The following is a 17,751-nucleotide window of genomic DNA, read 5'->3' on the forward strand; positions in this document are numbered from 1 at the left end:
TGTGGCACCTTAGAGACTAACCAATTTATCTGAGCATAAGTTTTCATGAGCTACAGCTCACTTCATCGGATGCATTCTGTAGAGAATCTACAAGATCTTTTTATATACAGACAAAGCATGAGAAGATGCCTCCTCACACCCCACTCTCCTGCTGGTAATAAGTTGAGGGGTAGCAGCTCCTGAAAAGGTATCTGGGAAAAAGGTCCCATAAAAGCATGACCCCACTCTGGGGAGAGTTGGTAAAATCCTGACATTCACAGGGGAATCAGTGTTTCTGTGTCACAGCCTATGGGCCTGACCCAAAGCCCATTGCTGGCACAGGAATAGCTCCCACAGACACGTGGGACTAAATGGTAGAATAAAGGGCCACACTGGGGTACTGCCATTCACTGCAAAAATAGCGAGTTGGAAAACATGGGAAAGGTTCAGTGTAATTTAAACACTATTTGTGGTGTGACAGCACGTTTGTTTCTTCCCAGCAGGGAGAGGTTCCAGGTGGTCATTCTGCAGCACTGCTCCTGCAGCCAGAAACCCCCAAAGTGGGGCTGGCTGTGGGGATATTTAACCCCTGAATGTGCCTGGAGCAGCCCCCCACCCCTCCCCTGCCTGAGCAGCTCTGTGTCTACTGGTGTGCCAAGGGGCTGCTCCTGCCTTTGTACATGTCGCCATGGGAAGGTGGGGGCAGATCATGATGAAATCTGCAGCAGGCATCTCCTGACCTAAGCCCAGAGCTTCTTCCCCTGACCACTCCCTGAGTGTGTTTGTGCCAGGAATGAATCTGAGAAACTGCTGCAGAAGGTCCCAGCCCTGCTGTTGGCTCTGCTAGATCCACCTCTGCATTCCTCTTGGCTGAGCAGAGAATAGCCAGGGAGGAGAGGGGCTGGGCTGGGAGAAGAGCCAGCAACATTGCTCGGGCAGGGGAGGGGAGGAGCGAGTCCTTCCTGAGTGAGCAACATTGCTTCAGCTGGTGGTAAGAAACTGGGGGGGGGGGCAGGAGACCTCCCCTGGGTCCCTTAAATGGCACCCCTGCTGGGAGCCAGGATTCCTGGGTTCTCCAACTCTGGGAGCAGAGTTGGGACTAGTGGTTAGAGCAGCAGGGTGGGAGTCAGAACTCCTGGATTCTCTCCCCAGATCTTGGAGGTCTCATGGGATAGAGCACGTGAGGGCAGACCTTGCAATTATAGTGCACCCCAGTGAAGTGCTTATGTTTTTCTTGGAGATCTGTGTCTGTACTCTGACTCTGCCCAATCCTGTTTATCTTATGAGAGCTGATTTGATTAAATTCAAAGTTGCTGCAGGAAATCTTTTCAGAGTACTTTTACAACAATCCAACCAAACTCACTTTTCTCAGAACCTGACTGTGCCCGAGGTCAGTCAGGCATTGGTCAAGCTATTTTTAACATTCAAGAATCTGGCTTTGCGTTGGTCCCATCTTGCTGCTGTAACTAGGGAATGCACGTTCAGAATTGTGATCTGGACTCTGATACGTGACAATTTGCAAGAGACGTTTGTGCTTTCACTTCCATTCTGACTCAGACGGAAAGCCACAGAGGGCAGAGACAGAAAGAAGGAGACCGAAAACCAACATTGTGTTCATTTGCTTTACTTCTCCATGTAGCTCAGACTAACAGAGGCATTTGCGACTGGAAGGTAAGACCATCTCCTCTGGTTTGTGCCTTTTAAAATGATTCTGTTACTATATTTAATCACTTGCTGTTATTTGCTTAAAAGCTGAAGGGTTTCTTTAAAATGGCTGCGTGGCCCTTAAAAATGGCTGCCCAGTGTGAACACACACTATGGATTTCACAGCTCTGAAGCCTGCTCTTGAATACACAGCTGGGGCCTGCTGTTGAATCTTCCATCTTGTTAGATTTTGTCAAAATAACCAGCTGGGTGTGTGTGTTGTGTGGGTATCCTATTTCTGTGTGCAATAGGGGTAAAATGTTCAAAAGCACCAGAATGATTTAACTTTAGGATTTCCAACTCTGACTGAAGCTGTTCCACGAGACCCCCCCGTGACATAATGTAATTTTCTTAAAATATCCTATTAAAATTTCCCGGACTTCTTTCACTAGTCACCAAGAGAGCGATGCTGGTTCCGGGAGACTCCAGGCCAATCCCAGAGGGCTGGCAACCTTATTTAACTTAGGGTCAGATCTTCAGTGGTTTTCAAACTAAGGTACACAAGCTCTCGTGAGAGGGTAGGTCAGAAAAATCCTGTCATGGCGGACAGCGTATTTTGTTTAGTAAGATTTGGCAATCTAATCACAGATATATTATGACCCTATCTCAGCTGAAGGTATGCATAAACTACATTATTTGGAAAGGGGTTCGCAGCCTAAAAACTTTGAAAACCGCTGTTCTAAGGTATTCAGGTTCAAGTGCGTCATGTTACACAATACTTTCCATTCTAATTTCCTCTTTTCAGACCTTTGTGACGTTCCGAACCATTGAATTTTGGGGGTACAGAAATGATCCATGTTTAGTTATCCCAGGGAGTGACAGTTTTTATTTTTAAGACACATCCCTTCAGCTGTTTCTGCATTATAAAAACACTTTTCCTACCGCGTAAAAAATATTTTGTTTTAAAAGAGAGAAACTTTAAACTGTGGTACAGGCATATAGTAACTCATTGCTAAATTTGGGGGCACAAGGAAGAACTAGAACTAAGAAAGCTGTGATTTTTTTTTTTTTTGTAAAAAATGCCTTAAATTCTTATGTTCACAGAGGCCTCTTTAAATAGCTCTGATTGAATAAAGGGCCCTTAGACAAGGCATAAATGTACACTGTAACACAAAACCTTGTAGCAATAGTAACCTCTCTGTAAAATAACGTTACACACAGCATTGGTTAATATATTTCAGTACAAAATATTTTCATCAAAAACTGGCCATTTTTCTAAAATGAAAATTTGTATATATATGTGAAATGTTTTGGATTTTTTTCAATGAATGTGGCAAACAAAACAACCGGGAGGGGGGAAATTGTTGAATTTTTAAAGTTACCCGTTCTCTTCTCCCAACTCCCATTTTTCTGGGACAAATTGTAAAAAGGGGGAGGCATCAAAAACAGCCCTAGCAACAAAGGACCAAAACCTGAAAAAACAAAACCAATTCTAAACTGGTAATTTCCTATAAACATTTTCTGAAATAAGTTACTTCCATGCTTTCAAGGCTGCCTCCTTAATTATCAGTAAAAAAGTCTGTGTAAATAACAAGTAATAATAATAATAACAACAGATAGGAACAATTCCTGAGATACTGTTTTCTTTTGAAGCAGACAAAATGCCATTGATATAGAAATACTTAAGGTTACTGTGAGAGCTGGAAGGCCAAGAGATATGGCTTCTGCCGTGAGAGAAGCCTTGACGTTTTCCGAAAATGCTGAGCTCAACATTGCCGTCATCGGGGAGTGCGGCTCTGGGAAATCATCCTTCATCAACGCCATCCGGGACCTGGATGATGAAGATGAGAATGCTGCAATAACCGGAGTTGTAGAAACAACACAAAAGCCAGTTCCATATCCATTTCCCACACACCCTAATGTGACCATATGGGAACTGCCGCCAATTGGGAGCCCAACCTTTCAGGCAGGCGGCTGCCTCCAGCAGGTGAATTTCAGCTGCTATGACACCTTCATTCTCATTGCCTCGCAACGGTTCAGCTTCAGCCATGCCGACCTGGCCAGGAAGATCCAGGGGATGGGAAAGAAGTGTTATTTTGTGCGCTCCAAAGTGGATGTGGATTTGTACTCTGCCATACGACGCCGGCCATCCAGCTACAATGAAGAGAGGATCTTGCAGGAGATCAGAGAATACTGCTGCAAATGTCTGCAGGAGGAAGGGCTGAGGAACCCACAAGTTTTCCTCATCTCTGTCTGGTATTTAGGCAAGTATGATTTTCACATCCTGCAGGAGACTTTGGTGGAAGAGCTCTCCAGTGACAAAAATCACTCTCTTGTTCTTGCCCTGCCCAACTACTCTGAAAAAATCATACAAAAGAAGAAAGAAGCCCTGGAGCACGGGATTTGGCAGGTAGCTGCTGCATCATGTGTTGGAGCCCTTGTTCCTATTCCAGGTGTCTCTGCTGTTTGCAATGTTGTTGTCTTAGTAAAATACCTCAGGATTTTCAGCAGGAACTTTGGTCTGGATAGAGACTCCTTCACCAGGCTCTCAAAACGGACACAGAAACCCAGGGAGGAACTGGAAAGAGCTATTATAAAAACACGAATGACTGAAGAGATAACCCAGTCTTTTGTCATCACATTACTGGCCAGTTTTGCTTTAGCGATAGCGTCTTCTGCCTTTGTGTGGGTACCTGTCATTGGTTCTGTCATATGTGCAGGGATTTCTTATAAAGCTTCCTACAGAACACTGCAGTCATTTTTGGAAGATGCTGCAGAAGATGCTAAAAATGTGCGGAGAATGGCTTGGGAACGTGAGCTTCTCGCTACAGAAAGAGAAAGAGAGTCCTCAAAAAAAGTCAATTAGCCAAAAACTTGACTTTCCATTTCCCAGATTCAGCTACCCAGCTGCCCTTAGTTTGTTTGGTTCTTATCTTTAGGAAAGGCAGGAAATACCCAGAAATAAGGTGTGGCCAAAAATATCAGTAGAACATGTGGTGGATAGCAGGACTTGCGTATAAAGGCAGCCAAACCAGCCCCTATAACACTGTTAGTGAACTGGGCATTCCCGTGGAGAGACGGCCAATTCAAACCACCTGGGGATCTGGTGTCATGCCCACAGCTGCCCCTGGCCTAGGGATAGAGTCAGGGACCTGGTATGGGACATGAGAGGGTGTGGGTGTTTTAGGGAGTCCCTGACATAGAGGAGTCTGGGATGTCACCCAGGGAGCCTGTGAGGGGAAATGAAGGGGTAGAACAAGCCCTCGGTGTGTACAATGAGTTGTGCCAATCGGAACAACAAAACATGTGGTCCTCTAGTGTATTTTATGGCAACTTGCGGTGAATTTTTCTGGTTAGTATAAGAACCATATTCATAGACACCCTGTTGCTCTCTCACTCATTACCAATATTGATACATGGATTCTGCTTGTATATGTTTTGTAAGAACTTTCAAATGCCCGATCTACAAATCTTTATCACTGACGCCTTTACATAGGTAGCCTGTCATCTTGTCAGACTTGGAAATACAGGTGTACCATATATGGCAGGCTTGATTCTTCAGCTGTCTCGTACTGTATGTGCACATCGTTACTGGTACATAAGTGTGCAAAGCACACAAATTGTACCCACTCTGTGTCCTACAAGCTGGTGTGAGCCAGGAGTAACCGGATGGACGCCAATCAGCCTGTTTCAGTTACACTGAAAGAGGATTAAGGCCCCGTCTACACTATGGGTGCTACAGTGGCAGACACTGCGGTGCCATAGTGTAGATGCTTCCTACAGCGAGGGAAGGGTTCCCGCCCCCCCATCAGTGTAGTAAATCCTCCTCTCCAATGGGCAGTTGCTAGGTGGACAGGACAGAAGAATTCTGTCTACCTAGCTGCATCTGCGTTGGGAGTTATATCAACCTAACTACAGGGCATAAAATTTTTCACAGCCCTGCATGATGTTTGATCTAATTTTTAAGTGTAGACTAGGCCCGAGACTAATTAGTTACAGAAAACTAAAGTGACTTTACTCCTGAATGAGATCATCCACATGGGCATTTAACACACTTTATCTTATGCACGGGGACTTCGCTCATTTACTTGATTTTCATTAACTTTTCTGAGCGTTATCCACAACCTCCACCATTCAGGACAGCACTACCTAACCCAGTGAATGCAGCTTCATTGGCAATCTTAACTTTGTATATCCTGGTTTTTAGAGGTTTGAGCTCAGCTGAACTTGATGTTCTGGAAGGACACAAGATAATGCAAAGTTAAGGTAACCCAGGGTAAGGTAGATTTTTGTCAGAGAATTCTTAGTTTGTTAGTTTAAGAAAGCAAACTGGTTCTTTCCTCACATGTTCTAGAGAGCGTTTTATACTCCAGCCTGGCAGTATTCAATTTTAATTTTTGTATCATTTAAATTGGCAATACCAATGGTTATTTTTAAGCTTTTTTTTTTCATTTTTATCTCTTTAATTTTTCACAATTGAGGGAAGTTATGGTGGGTCAATCGGGGCAGACATTAATTATGACGGAAGTTCCTGAGATTCAAAACACAAATTGTCAACATCGCTTGTCAAAATATACAAAGTAAATATCCTGGAATCAAACTGTGGTAAGTTCTTTACATTTCCGTTTATTATCAGCGGAAATATTTTTCCTTGGCTTGTGTATGTACAGTGAAATTGATATTTACCGACATTAACTCTGATAAAAATCGAATCCTTCCAAGCCAAACGAGTCTGGTGTAGTTACAGTGGTACAATGCCCCAGTGTGGATGCTGTTATACAGGTGTAAAGGTCTACATGGGGAAGGTATTTTTGTATATCTTTAGGTGTTTTTTTTTTCAGCATAAATTACCATGTGTCCACACACAAAGGATTTTTTTTTTTTATACTTTAGAAGTGACTCTGGTTTGGAATAAATGATATTCCTGTTAGTTTCATGTGGATGCATCCCCATTTCAAATTAACTGGGGAGGAGGAGACAATGATGGGAGCTCCCTATGAACTGGGGGGCAGCAGGACAGGAGCGGGGGACCTCCTGAGACTCAGGGCTGGGGCACTAAGGGGGTGCCTGCTCCAGAGTAGGAAAGGGCATCCTATTCCTGGGCAGCTGGTGCTTGGTGTATTGGTATCCCCTACCCCCTGCTCAAGTGCCTGTGCTCTGTCCCATCCCCAACCCTACACTGTTGGCTCCTAGCTGGCATATGTGCTCCTGCCCTGCCCCCAGGCTGGGTGTCTCTGCTGGGATCTGTGGTGGCGGGAAAGGGGGCAGAGACAAGAGTGGGACCTGGAGCTGGCTTCCAGGGAGCAGCTAGAAGAGCAAATGCAGGATTCAGGTCCAAGCCCTGTCATTTTGCAGTGTGGACACAGCTAAAGTCTGGGTTGTGACGCAGTATGGAATGTGGGTGACCATTTATAATGTATGATACCAATTTTACAAAATCACAAAGAATCTTATAAAAGATATGCCATGTAAGGCATCCGTGGAAAAGATACCATTTGCTAAATATGATAAAGCTTGTTTATATATATTATCATCTTCGTATCGTGGGTTGTAAATATGTGTGGTATATTGATATCTTTCAAACCTGTGCTGTGTATCTGGCTGACACCCCAAGACACATTGGTATCAGCACTACCAGCCTTCTTAATGGCCCATCAAGGGCCATCAGCTGGACAATGAGCCCATTGAGAGAAGCCAGGGGCTATGCCTAGGAGTCAGCAGGACATGTAAGGAGATGCCTGTGGACAGGGGACTCCAAGAGCTTTTCCATGCCCATGTGCTCGGAGCTTGTGTTTGGGACAGAGGATGTACAAGACACGTGGCAAAGGATATAAAAAGGCAGCTGTATCTTCTCCATTTTGGCTTCGACACAGCTTCTCACCTCTGGAGCAACTTCTCTGCACGCTGCAGCTCTGAACAAAGATCTGACAGGCCCATCCAAACTTTGGGTGTGTTCCAGAAGAACTTTACAAGCCAGCAAACTCGCCAGTGCTGCAAGGAACCTGATCTCTGGACTTAGAAATCATATGTACGTATCTGATTTCTTTCACCCTTTAACAACTCTCTTCTCTTTCTTTTCTTTAATAATAAAACCTTTAGTTGTTAGATACGAAAGGATTGGCTGGCAGCATGGTATTTTGGGTAAGATCCAAACTAGTATTGATCTGGGAATTGGTTGGCCCTTTGGGGATCAGAAGAACATTTTGTATAGTGAACAGTTTTAAGTAACTTCTCACTTTACTGGACCTATTTGCTGACTGGGAGGCTGAAACTGGAATGCAATAAAGGGGGCTGTGAGATTTTTTTTTTCTTTTTTTTTTGGCTTCTTGATAACCCGTGTGGGGGATCAGGCGCACAGCTTGTGACTGGCTGGTGAATCTAACTACAGAGTTAACCACCAGTCTTGGGAGAATCTGCACTCCTTTTTGAAGCCTGCCCTGACCTTGGCATTTTCAGTGTGGGGTACCTAGGCACATGGGTCATCAGACTTGGGTCTGGAAAGTCCACCAACACTATTGCACAATCCCCTGGGGCTCTGCTTCCCAGTCCTTCAGTCCCAAAACATCCCCCTTGCTTCCCAGGGACCAGATGCAAAGGAGAAAATCCAGCTTCTGTTTCTGGGGCGACTCTCCTTTGCAATATTACCGCTGGAAAAACACTGCCCCAGCCCACGATCTTTGAGACCTGGCAAACTCATACCAGCGTTGGGCTGCTTTCAGCTGGTAAGAAACTCACAGCAGTGTTGCATAAATAATATACAGCCTTGGATTGCTAAACCATGCTTTTCTTCGACAAATAGCAAAGGGAGAGAGGCTGGACAGAGAAAAGATAAGGCAGGGAAGAAAAATGGCACACTGGGGTAAGGGGGGAAAGGGGAGATGAAGTCTCACATCTCAAGTGGTGTTCAGGAGTTAGCCGGAGCCGGTGGAGGTGGCATTGTCCTCTGGGCCCCCCTCTCTAGCCCGCTTTGTCAGGGCATCTCTCAGGATTGGGGTGAAGAAGGTCCAGGGCCCCTGGAGACAAAATGAAATTCAGTCAAGACAAGTGCAAAGTATGACACTTAGGAAGGAAAACTTCAGTGCAGAGCTACAAGCTGGGGAATAACTGACCGCACGGTTGTACCACTGAAATGGAGGTCAGAGTGGATCACAGATTGATTGGGAGCCAGCAATCTGACACAGTTGTGAAAAAGGCTGTTATCACTGTGTGGTGTATTAATGGGCGTGTCATAGGCCGGACATGGGAGGTCATTGTCCCGCTCTGCTTGGCACCAGGGAGGCCCCAGCTGGAGAACTGGACCCAGTTCTGGGTGCCACGCTTTAGGAGAGATGGGGACAAACTGGAGAGAGTCCAGAGGAGAGCAAGAGAAATGATCAAAGGTTCAGAAAACCCGACCTGTGAGGACAGGTTACAGAAACTGGGCATGGTCAGTCTGGAGAGAAGAAGACCAAGGGGGTACCTGAGACCAGGCTGCAAATATGTTAAAGGCTGGTTCAGAGAGGCCAGGGATCAAATGTTTTCCATGTCCACTGAAGGTAATATAAGGTACAACAGGCTTTATCTGCAGCAAGGGAACTGGGGGCTGGATAGTAGGAAAAAATCTCTAACTCTCAGGTGACAAGTTTCAAAGGGGTAGCCCTGTTAGTCTGTTTCAGCAAAGACAACAAAGAGTCCTGTGGCACCTTAAAGACTAACAAATTTATTTGGGCATAAGCTTTAATGGGCTGGAGCCCACTTCGTCAGGGCAGTTCAGCTCTGGAATTGGCTTCCAACGGCGGCTGTGGGATCCCCATCACTGGATGGTTTTAAGACCAGGTTGGACAAATTCCCGCCAGGGCTGGTCCAGGTTGCCTCAGCGCTAGGGTTGCCAACTTTCTGATGGCAGAAAACTGAACACCCTTGCCCCGTCCCCTTCCCCAAGGCCCCACCCCCTGCTAACTCCATCCCCTCTCCCTCTGTCGCTCACTGTCCCCCACCCTGGCTCACTTATTCATTTTCAGGGTGCAGGAAGGCATGAGGGCTCCAGGTTGGAGCCAGGGATGACGGGTTTGAGGTGTAGGAGGGGGCTTTGGGCTGGGAGTGAGGCCAAGGGATTTGAAGTGCAGGAGGGGGCTGCGGCTTGAGGCAGGGGGTTGGGGTGTGGGAGCGGGTATAGGCTCTGGGCTGAGACTGTGGGCTCTTGGGTGAGGCCAGAAATGAGGGGTTCAGGATGTGGGAGGAGGCTCCAGGCTGGGGGAGGGGGTTGGGTTGTGAGAGGGGGTATGGGCTCTGGGTTGGGGTAGGGGGGTGGGGCTGGGGATGAGGGGATTAGGGTGCAGGAGGGGGCTCCGGGTTGGGGCCAAGGGGTTTGGAGTTCAGGAGGGGGCTCCAGGCTGGGGCATGGGGCTGGGGTGTGGGAGGGGGTGAGGGGTGCAGGTTCCAGGCGGGGCTGACCTCAGGCAGCTTCCAGAAGCGGCAGCATGTCTCTCTGGCTCCTAGGTGTAGGGGCGGCCAGGGGGTTCTGCGCGCTGCCCCCATCTGCAAGCGCTGCCCCTGCAGTTCCCATTGGCCATGGTTCCCAGACAATGGGAGCTGCAGAATTTAAACTATGGGGAATCAAACTCATTTGTGATTTTCATACAGAACTTCTTTAATATGATCCAACAACACCACACACACACACACACAGAGTCCAAGACTTACACACACACAGTCCAAGACTCATGATCACACACAGACACACACAATATGAGACTCATACTTGCATACTCCCAGAGTCCAACACTCACAATTACACACAGAAAGACACACAGTATCTGAGATTCGTGATTACAGACAAACACACATGCACACGACCATTTTCTCCTGTCTGCTTTATTCCGTTAATCCAACGAAAGGGGAAGTGAATCCGAGCGGGACATGGGAGCCTTTGGCAGGGGGGCACCCGCCCGCCACCTGCGGTGTGGTTATCCAGGGCCACGTGGCACGGACGTGGGGATCAGGAGAGGACCTTCGCCAGCAGGACGGTAACAAGGGCTGGGAGGACGAGTCTGGCTGGTTCTGGAGCCATGCTGGCCACATGGGAGGCTGGTCTGCATTCGGCCGTGGTGAGATCCATACTGAACCCCCCGAAGGCCCCTTTGAACCGTTGTATATTGGTGCAGGCGGACTCGGTGGCGCAGCCTTTCATGGTGGTGTGTATGGTTGTCCCACCTGTGGGGACCAAACAGCGGGGTCAGTGTCTAGCGACCTGTGACCTCTTATGGCTCTGACCCTATACAAACACCCTCCCCCTCCTCCTCTGCGCCACTCCCTGCTGCCCATCTAGACCTGCCCCCAACAGTCTCCCCCCCAAGCTCTGATATAGTCTCACTCTGTGGACACCTGGGCAAGTCATGTAGGGCCCTGATCCCCAATGAACTTTGGAGCAGGCCTGTGTTAGTCCCACCATTCACCAGGCAATGGTGTAGCTCACTGATGGTGTCAGAGCTGGGATCCCTAAGAAGCTCTCAGTCAAGGGGTCTGTACAGAACCTGGCATGTCAGTGGTTTGATCATTGGCCTGCTAAACCCAGGGTTGTGAGTTCAATCTTTGAGGGGGCCATTTAGGGATCCGGGGCAAAAATTGGGGATCGGTCCTGCTTTGAGCAGGGGGTTGGACTAGATGACCTTCTGAGGTCCCTTCCAACCCTGATATTCTATGATTCTATGATTCTATGTCGGGACTCCCAATTTCAGCCGGAGGGTGGGGGGGCATGCAGCACCTTGCACAGCGGGGATCCCCGTCTGAGCCAAGGGGTCTGTGCAACATCCGGATCAAAAAGGTCCCGATCTCAGTTGGGGCATCTATTGTACCATTCCACAACCAGTAAGAAAGAAATCTCTCTGGGACCTCCAGGTCAAACCAGCTGGGGGATTTCTGCAGGAGTCCCAGGGACAGGGTGTTTGTGCCATCACTTTTCCTGTATTATTTTGATTTGTAGAACAGGAGGCTCTGGAGACACCATGGCAGTTTGGGGCCCCATTGTGCAGGGTGCTGTGCATAGGACAGTATCCCGTCTCCGCCAGTGGCCAGCACTAGATTCTGCAGAGAAAGGATCAAAACCGCCCAACGTGTGGGATAATCTCCTCCTCCTCTAGGTCTCGTCCCGATTGCTAAGAGCTAGAGCTCCCCTCACGACCTGAAAGAGGAGGGTCACTATCCCCGCCAACATTTTTACGATCATTTATTCTGATCTCTCTGATTAGCCCACAATCCCTTTTCGAATCTTGCTCAACTCTTGACCACAGCAATTTCTTGGATGGGGAGTTCCACGGACTGACGGTTTATTGACTGGGAAATGTGTTTCCTTTCATCAGAATGAACTTGTCCCTTTTCAATTTCATTGAACATTCGCTTACATCCTGTCCTGTGACAGCAGGCAGGCAGGAGTCCTCGATCTCCCCGCTCTCGTGGTCGGTGACATTTTTCAGCTGAAACTTTTTTTCAGTGAAAAATGCAAATGTGACCACTTGGGAACATTTTGCAAATTCAAAGTCGCCCAATTGTTTCAGTTGGAAGAAACCCCCATAAAAAAACAAACTCTGGGGGAAAAAATGGAAACTTTTCCCTCTTTTGGTTCAAAACAACTTTTCCTTCCGACATTTTATTTTTTAAAAAAATTTAAACAACTTTAACAACCCCTCAAAATCAAAACCAGATGTTTAGTTTGACCCAAAATTAAACTTTTTCTGACTTTTCAGTTTGTTGAAAGTGCCGCCCAAAAATTAATTTTGATTTCACCCGAAACAACTATTTTCTTCTAATCTTTTGGTGTTGGTCTAGAATTAAATTATCTATCTATCTATCTATCTATCTATCTATCTATCTATCTCCCTTATCACAATCATAATTTCATATGTTCTATCATGTAGCCTCTCTTATTCCCAAGGAAAAATAGCCCCAGTTGGTTCCCCTTCTCTCCGCAGGCTTTTCCAGACCTTCCTTGTCAGCTGTCTCCAAACCCTCATGAATTCTAAAATGAAACCCCAATGGGTGCGTAGGGGAAACAGAGGTACAGTGAGGAGAAATCATGGGGACAGTATCCAGGTGTGCCGAGACTCTGCCCAATTCTTCCCCATGGCAGGAGATTGCCCGTGTGTGTGGCTCCCTCCTGGATGGGGAAATTGAGCGGAGAAACAGTCGATTGGCAATTACCACTTTTCACGGTGCCGCTGACGTGGATGCAGTGGGTCTGGGCTCCTGGGCAGTCGATGATCTCTTCACTGCAGTGATGGGAAAACAAAGAGTAGCAGGCTGGGCAGCGGAGGCCGTTCAGGGTGGTGTTAGTCGGGGACGCTGGGAAGAAGCAGAGCAAACGCAGTCAGCTCGGGGGACGAGCCCCAGGACAGGTCGGGGCCGGGAGAGCAGCTGGGGGCTGCACAGCTCAGCCCCGGGGGCCCCCTGCAGGGGGCGCTGTAGCTCCGGGGAAGCCGGGGGCAGCAGGGGCAGGGGAGGGGTTTGCAGCAGGGAGCTCTGGACCCCGCCCCGGGTGGGGCCAGCTGGGTTGACACCTGGGGGCAGCCTAGAGCCCCGCCCACTAAACTTCACCCAGCCAGGGGCTCAGTGTTAGTCCATGGGGTGCCCCAAAGGATTCTTTCATAATCCTTTTTCCATCCTCCCAAAGAGACCCCTGCAGGGGTCAGGAGGAGGAGAAGGGGACGTGAGGAAGAGGAAGAGCTGGAGGGAGAAGGAGCAGGGAGACGGAGATGGAGCTGGGTACCGGGAAAGGAGGCTGTATTACAGGCCTGCCCCATACAGCAGGCGGTGCTCGCGCTCGTGGATATCCCGTTCCCCAAAGTCATTAAAACAGGATCGAGGCCGCACTGGCTGGAGGACACACAGGTCTTCATAAAGGTTGGACTCTTAATCTTGCCTGCATGGGAGAAAGAGGAGATGAGGCTTCATTCCCTGGTGTCGTTGTCTCCTCCTCCCCATCGCAACTCTTCACGTGTGTGATCATGATCAAGCTAAAGATGGGGAAACTGAGGCATGGCATACAGAAGGAATGACTCAGCCAAGGTCAGTATAGAACCAGGAGTGCTGATACCCACTGCTCCTTCCACCCCTCAACCTAACCCTCTCGATCTCTCTCCCCTTCCAGATTTGGAGATAGAACCCAGGAGTCCTGGCTCCTAGCCCCCGCTATTCTGACTCACCAGACCCCAGTCCCTTCCCAAAGCCAGGGATCGAAGCAGTACTGAAGTCCTGGCTTCCAGCCCCCTACTCTAACCCACTAGATCATGCCCACCTCCTGGTACTAGGAAGAGAATGAAGGAGTGCTGACTCCGAATGAGACTGTGTTCAGCGCTGGGTCAAGGTTTCCTGCACCCACCTACTACGGTTTCTGTTTTAATGATCCCACAGGAATTCATATGTTCACTGCAGACTTGGACTCTGCCCGTACAGCTGCCATGTGTGCTGACGCAAACCTCGCACGAAACACAGGTCCCTGTGGAAGGAAAGGCAACACGATGCACCTGGGCAGAGCCCTCACTCCACTCTCTCCATCCCCATTGACTCCAGTGCAGATACGGGCCATTGACCCCAGCCGGGATCTGGCACTGAATTTCTTGGGTTTGTGCCAATGTCGTCTGTCCCTCCATTGCAAAATCGAGTGAGGTAGCTGAGAAAGGGGGAGAAATCTTTCCCTCTCCTCCAGCTCGGTGGGAGCTGGAGGTCCCCATCTCCCCAGAGAAGATTGGTGGGGAGAATTTCCTCCACACGGGACAGGTGGTGAGCAGCCCCCCAGCCCAGGGGCAAGATCTCAGTGCTGGGGCATATTTCACCCCGGGGAGGAGAGCTGCTCCCCTCCAGAGCAGCTATTCCAGGGTGGGTCTTTTTCTGTCGGCACCGGGCAGGGCTCCAAGACCCCCGAGAGCCCATTCTCACCTGTCTCCAGCAGGGCTGAGAGGAGGCAGAAGAGGAGAGGTGTCCTCATGGTGCCGGGGACGCAGCCGGACGGTGCTGAGAGCCGGGGGTCTCTGACGCAGCAAAGGCCGGGGCTTGGCAGTTATCGACAGAGGCGGGGGCGATGTTGCAATTGGTGTCACCCTGCCCAAAATGGGAAGCGGGGAGGATTTTGGCTGATGGCCTTGGGCTGTCAACACGGAGGCCCCCCAGGAAGGTAAGGGCTGGATGCTGTGTTCGTCACATGCCCGGGGGCTGCTCAGTGCACGGCCCTGGGTTTGACTCAGGCCTGGGGCACTCGCGCCGTGGGCCAGGGTGGCGCCCGGCACCTGGGAGGCGGTGACGGTGGAGTGGGACGAGGGGGACCCTGGCACTGGGGAGAGTGCGGGGGCACGCAGAGCCTAGAGGTGCCAGGTTTGCCCAGGCTGGCCCCTTCTCTGGGGTAGCTGTCCCCGGGAAATCTGCCAGGATGCTCTGTGCAAGTGCCCAGTGACATGGGCTGAGGATCATCCCGGATGTCCTGGGTTTTTGTATCTCAGAGGTAGGAACCCTAGAGCCCCTGGCACTGGGGGGAGGGGAAATGGGGGGGCACAGAGCCCCTGGCACTGGGTGGAGGGGAAATGGGGGGCACAGAGCCCCTGGCATTGGGGGGAGGAGGAATGGGGGGCACATAGAGACCCTGGCATTGGGGGGAGGGGAAATGGGGGGGCACAGAGCCCCTGGCATTGGGGGAGGGGAAATGGGGGGCACAGAGCCCCTGGCATTGGGGGGAGGGGAAATGGGGGGCACAGAGCCCCTGGCACTGGGGGGAGGGGAAATGGGGGCACATAGAGACTCTGGCATTGGGGGGAGGGGGAGGGCACACAGCCCCTGGCATGGGGGAAGGGTGACTGGGGACATGACAGATCCCCCGGCATGGGAGGAAAGGGGGCCCTGCTCTATTAATTTAGACAGACTAAGCAGGCTGGAGGGGTTGGCCGATCCCTGTCACTGTCCAACATTAACTAGTGTGAAGCAGGGTGGGGGTTTGGCACACGAGATCCCCACAGACGGAGAGTGCGTGATGCTTAGTCCCGTGGCCGGTCTCTCTCCCCAGGGTCCCTTCGGTTTGGGAACCCGAGAGGGAGCGGTGGGGCTAACAGCCTGGCCCCCCCCGCTGGTTTGCCCGCCGATTAACCCTCGTGTCTGAGACGCCGGGCGCAGGGCGTTGACTCCCAATGCTCCTGCTAATACATCCCAGAAGGACGTTCCGTTTTTTTGCAGCAGCGTTACTGTTGACTCATATTCAGCTTGTGGTCCACTGTGACCCCGAGATCCCTTTCCGCAGTACTCCTTCCTAGGCCGTCATTTCCCATGTTACATGTGTGCAGCTGATTGTTCCCTCATAAGTGGAGGACTTTGCATTTGTCCTTCTTGAATTTTATCCTATTTACCTCAGACCATTTCTCCAGTTTGTCCAGATCATTTTGAATTTTAATCCTATCCTCCAAAGCACTTGCAACCCCTCCCAGCTTGGTATCATCCACAAACTTTATCAGTGTACTCTCTGTGCCATGATCGACATCACTGATGAAGACATTTAAAAGAACTGGACCCAGAACTGATCCCTGCGGGACCCCACTCGTTATGCCCTTCCAGCCTGACTGTGAACCACTGATAACTACTCTCTGGGAAAGGTTTTCCATCCAGTTATGCACCCACCTTATAATAGCTCCATCTAGGTTGTATTTCCCTAGTTTGTTTATGAGAAGATCATGTGACACTGTATGAAAAGCCTTACTAAAGTCAAGATAGACCACATCTACCACTTCCTCCCATCCACAAGGCTTGTTACCCTGTCAAAGAAAGCTATCAGGTTCGTTTGACACGATATGTTCTTGACAAATCCATGCTGGCTGTTACTTATCACCTTATTTTTTTCTAGATGTTTGCAAACTGATTGCTTAATTATTTGCTCCATTATCTTTCCAGGTGCACACGTTAAGCTGACTGGTCTATAATTCCCCCAGGTTATCCTAATTTCTCTTTTTATGGATGGTCACTAGATTTGCCCTTTTCCAGTCTTCTGGAGTCTCTTCCGTGACTTTCAAAGATAATTGCTAAGGGCTCAGATATCTCCTCAGTCAGCTCCTTGAGTATTCTAGGACACATTTCAACAGGACTTGGTGATTTGAAGACATCTAATTTGTCTAAGTAATTTTTAACTTGTTCTTTTCCTACTTTTGCCTCTAGTCCTACCTCATTTTCACTGGCATTCACCATGCTAGGCGTCCACTCACCACCAACCTTCTTGGAGAAAACAGAAACAAAGACGTCATTAAGCACCTCTGCTATTTCCACGTTTTCTGCTATTGTTTCCCCCCTCGTTGAGTAATGGGCCTACCCTCTCCTTGGTCTTCCTCTTGCTTCAAATGTATTTGCAGAATGTTTTCTTCCTACCCTTTATGTCTCTAGCTAGTTTGATCTCGTTTTGTGCCTTGGCGTTTTTAATTTTGTCCCTACATACTTGTGTTATTTGTTCAAATTCATCCTTTGTAATTTGACCTAATTTCGCTTTTTGTAGAACTCTTTTGATTTTTAGATCATTGAAGATCTCCTGGTTAAGTCAGGGTGGTCTCTGGCCAGACTTCCTGTCTTTCCCACGCAGTGGTATACTTTGCCCTTAATAGTGTCTCTTTGAAAAACTGCCAGTGGTCTTCAATTGCTTTTCCCCTTGGACTTGCTTCCCTGGGGATCTTACCTTCCAACTCCCAGAGATGGCTAAAGTCGCCTTCATGAAATCCATTGTCTTTATTTTGCTGTTCTCCTTCCTACCATTCCGTAGACTCATGAACTCTACCATTTCATGATCACTTTCACCCAAGCTGCCTTCCACTTTCAAATTCTCAACCAGTTCCTCCTTTGTTGTCAAAATCAAATCTAGAACAGCCTCTCCTCTAAAAGCTTTCTCCACCTTCTGAAATAAAAAATGGTCTCCAATATAGTCCAAAAACTTGTTGGATAATCTGTGCCCTGCTGTGTTATTTTCCTATCAGATGTCTGGATAGTTGAAGTCCCTCATCACCACCAAGAACATGAGGTTGTTCTTATTTGCTGACTTCTCCTAATTTGGTAAAAACTGCTCTCTGATGTAGCTAATCCCTACAGAGAGGTTTCACACACCCTTTGGCGTAAGAAACTGCTACGTAGAAGAATTTGCTA

At 48.8% G+C, this 17,751-nt stretch overlaps 2 protein-coding genes across 3 annotated transcripts; one reads left to right on the plus strand and one right to left on the minus strand.

Annotated features, from left to right (window-relative positions):
* Nucleotides 1-759: 759 nt before the first annotated feature.
* On the plus strand, nucleotides 760-7,737 carry LOC144929840 (interferon-inducible GTPase 5-like). Of its 2 annotated transcripts, XM_078850450.1 has the most exons (3): nucleotides 760-970; nucleotides 1,537-1,650; nucleotides 3,277-7,737. In XM_078850450.1, exon 3 carries the CDS (start codon nucleotides 3,341-3,343, stop codon nucleotides 4,487-4,489), a length of 1,149 nt encoding a protein of 382 aa, XP_078706576.1. In that variant the 5' UTR covers nucleotides 760-970; nucleotides 1,537-1,650; nucleotides 3,277-3,340; the 3' UTR covers nucleotides 4,490-7,737. The 2 variants fall into 2 exon arrangements, with proteins under 2 accessions (XP_078706576.1, XP_078706577.1); XM_078850451.1 differs by lacking the exon at nucleotides 760-970 and having other exon boundaries at nucleotides 977-1,650; nucleotides 3,280-7,737.
* Nucleotides 7,738-10,530: 2,793 nt separating this feature from the next.
* On the minus strand, nucleotides 10,531-14,581 carry LOC144929829 (phospholipase A2 inhibitor gamma subunit B-like). Its single transcript, XM_078850407.1, has 5 exons — nucleotides 14,533-14,581; nucleotides 13,976-14,092; nucleotides 13,364-13,516; nucleotides 12,799-12,939; nucleotides 10,531-10,815 (listed from the first exon to the last, which is right to left on the minus strand). The coding sequence occupies exons 1-5, from the start codon at nucleotides 14,579-14,581 to the stop codon at nucleotides 10,601-10,603; spliced, it is 675 nt and encodes a 224-aa protein (XP_078706533.1). The 3' UTR covers nucleotides 10,531-10,600.
* Between the last annotated feature and the right edge of the window lie 3,170 nt (nucleotides 14,582-17,751).

Source organism: Lepidochelys kempii, chromosome 24 (assembly GCF_965140285.1).
Source record: "Lepidochelys kempii isolate rLepKem1 chromosome 24, rLepKem1.hap1, whole genome shotgun sequence".
In the NCBI taxonomy this organism is placed as follows: domain Eukaryota; kingdom Metazoa; phylum Chordata; order Testudines; family Cheloniidae; genus Lepidochelys; species Lepidochelys kempii.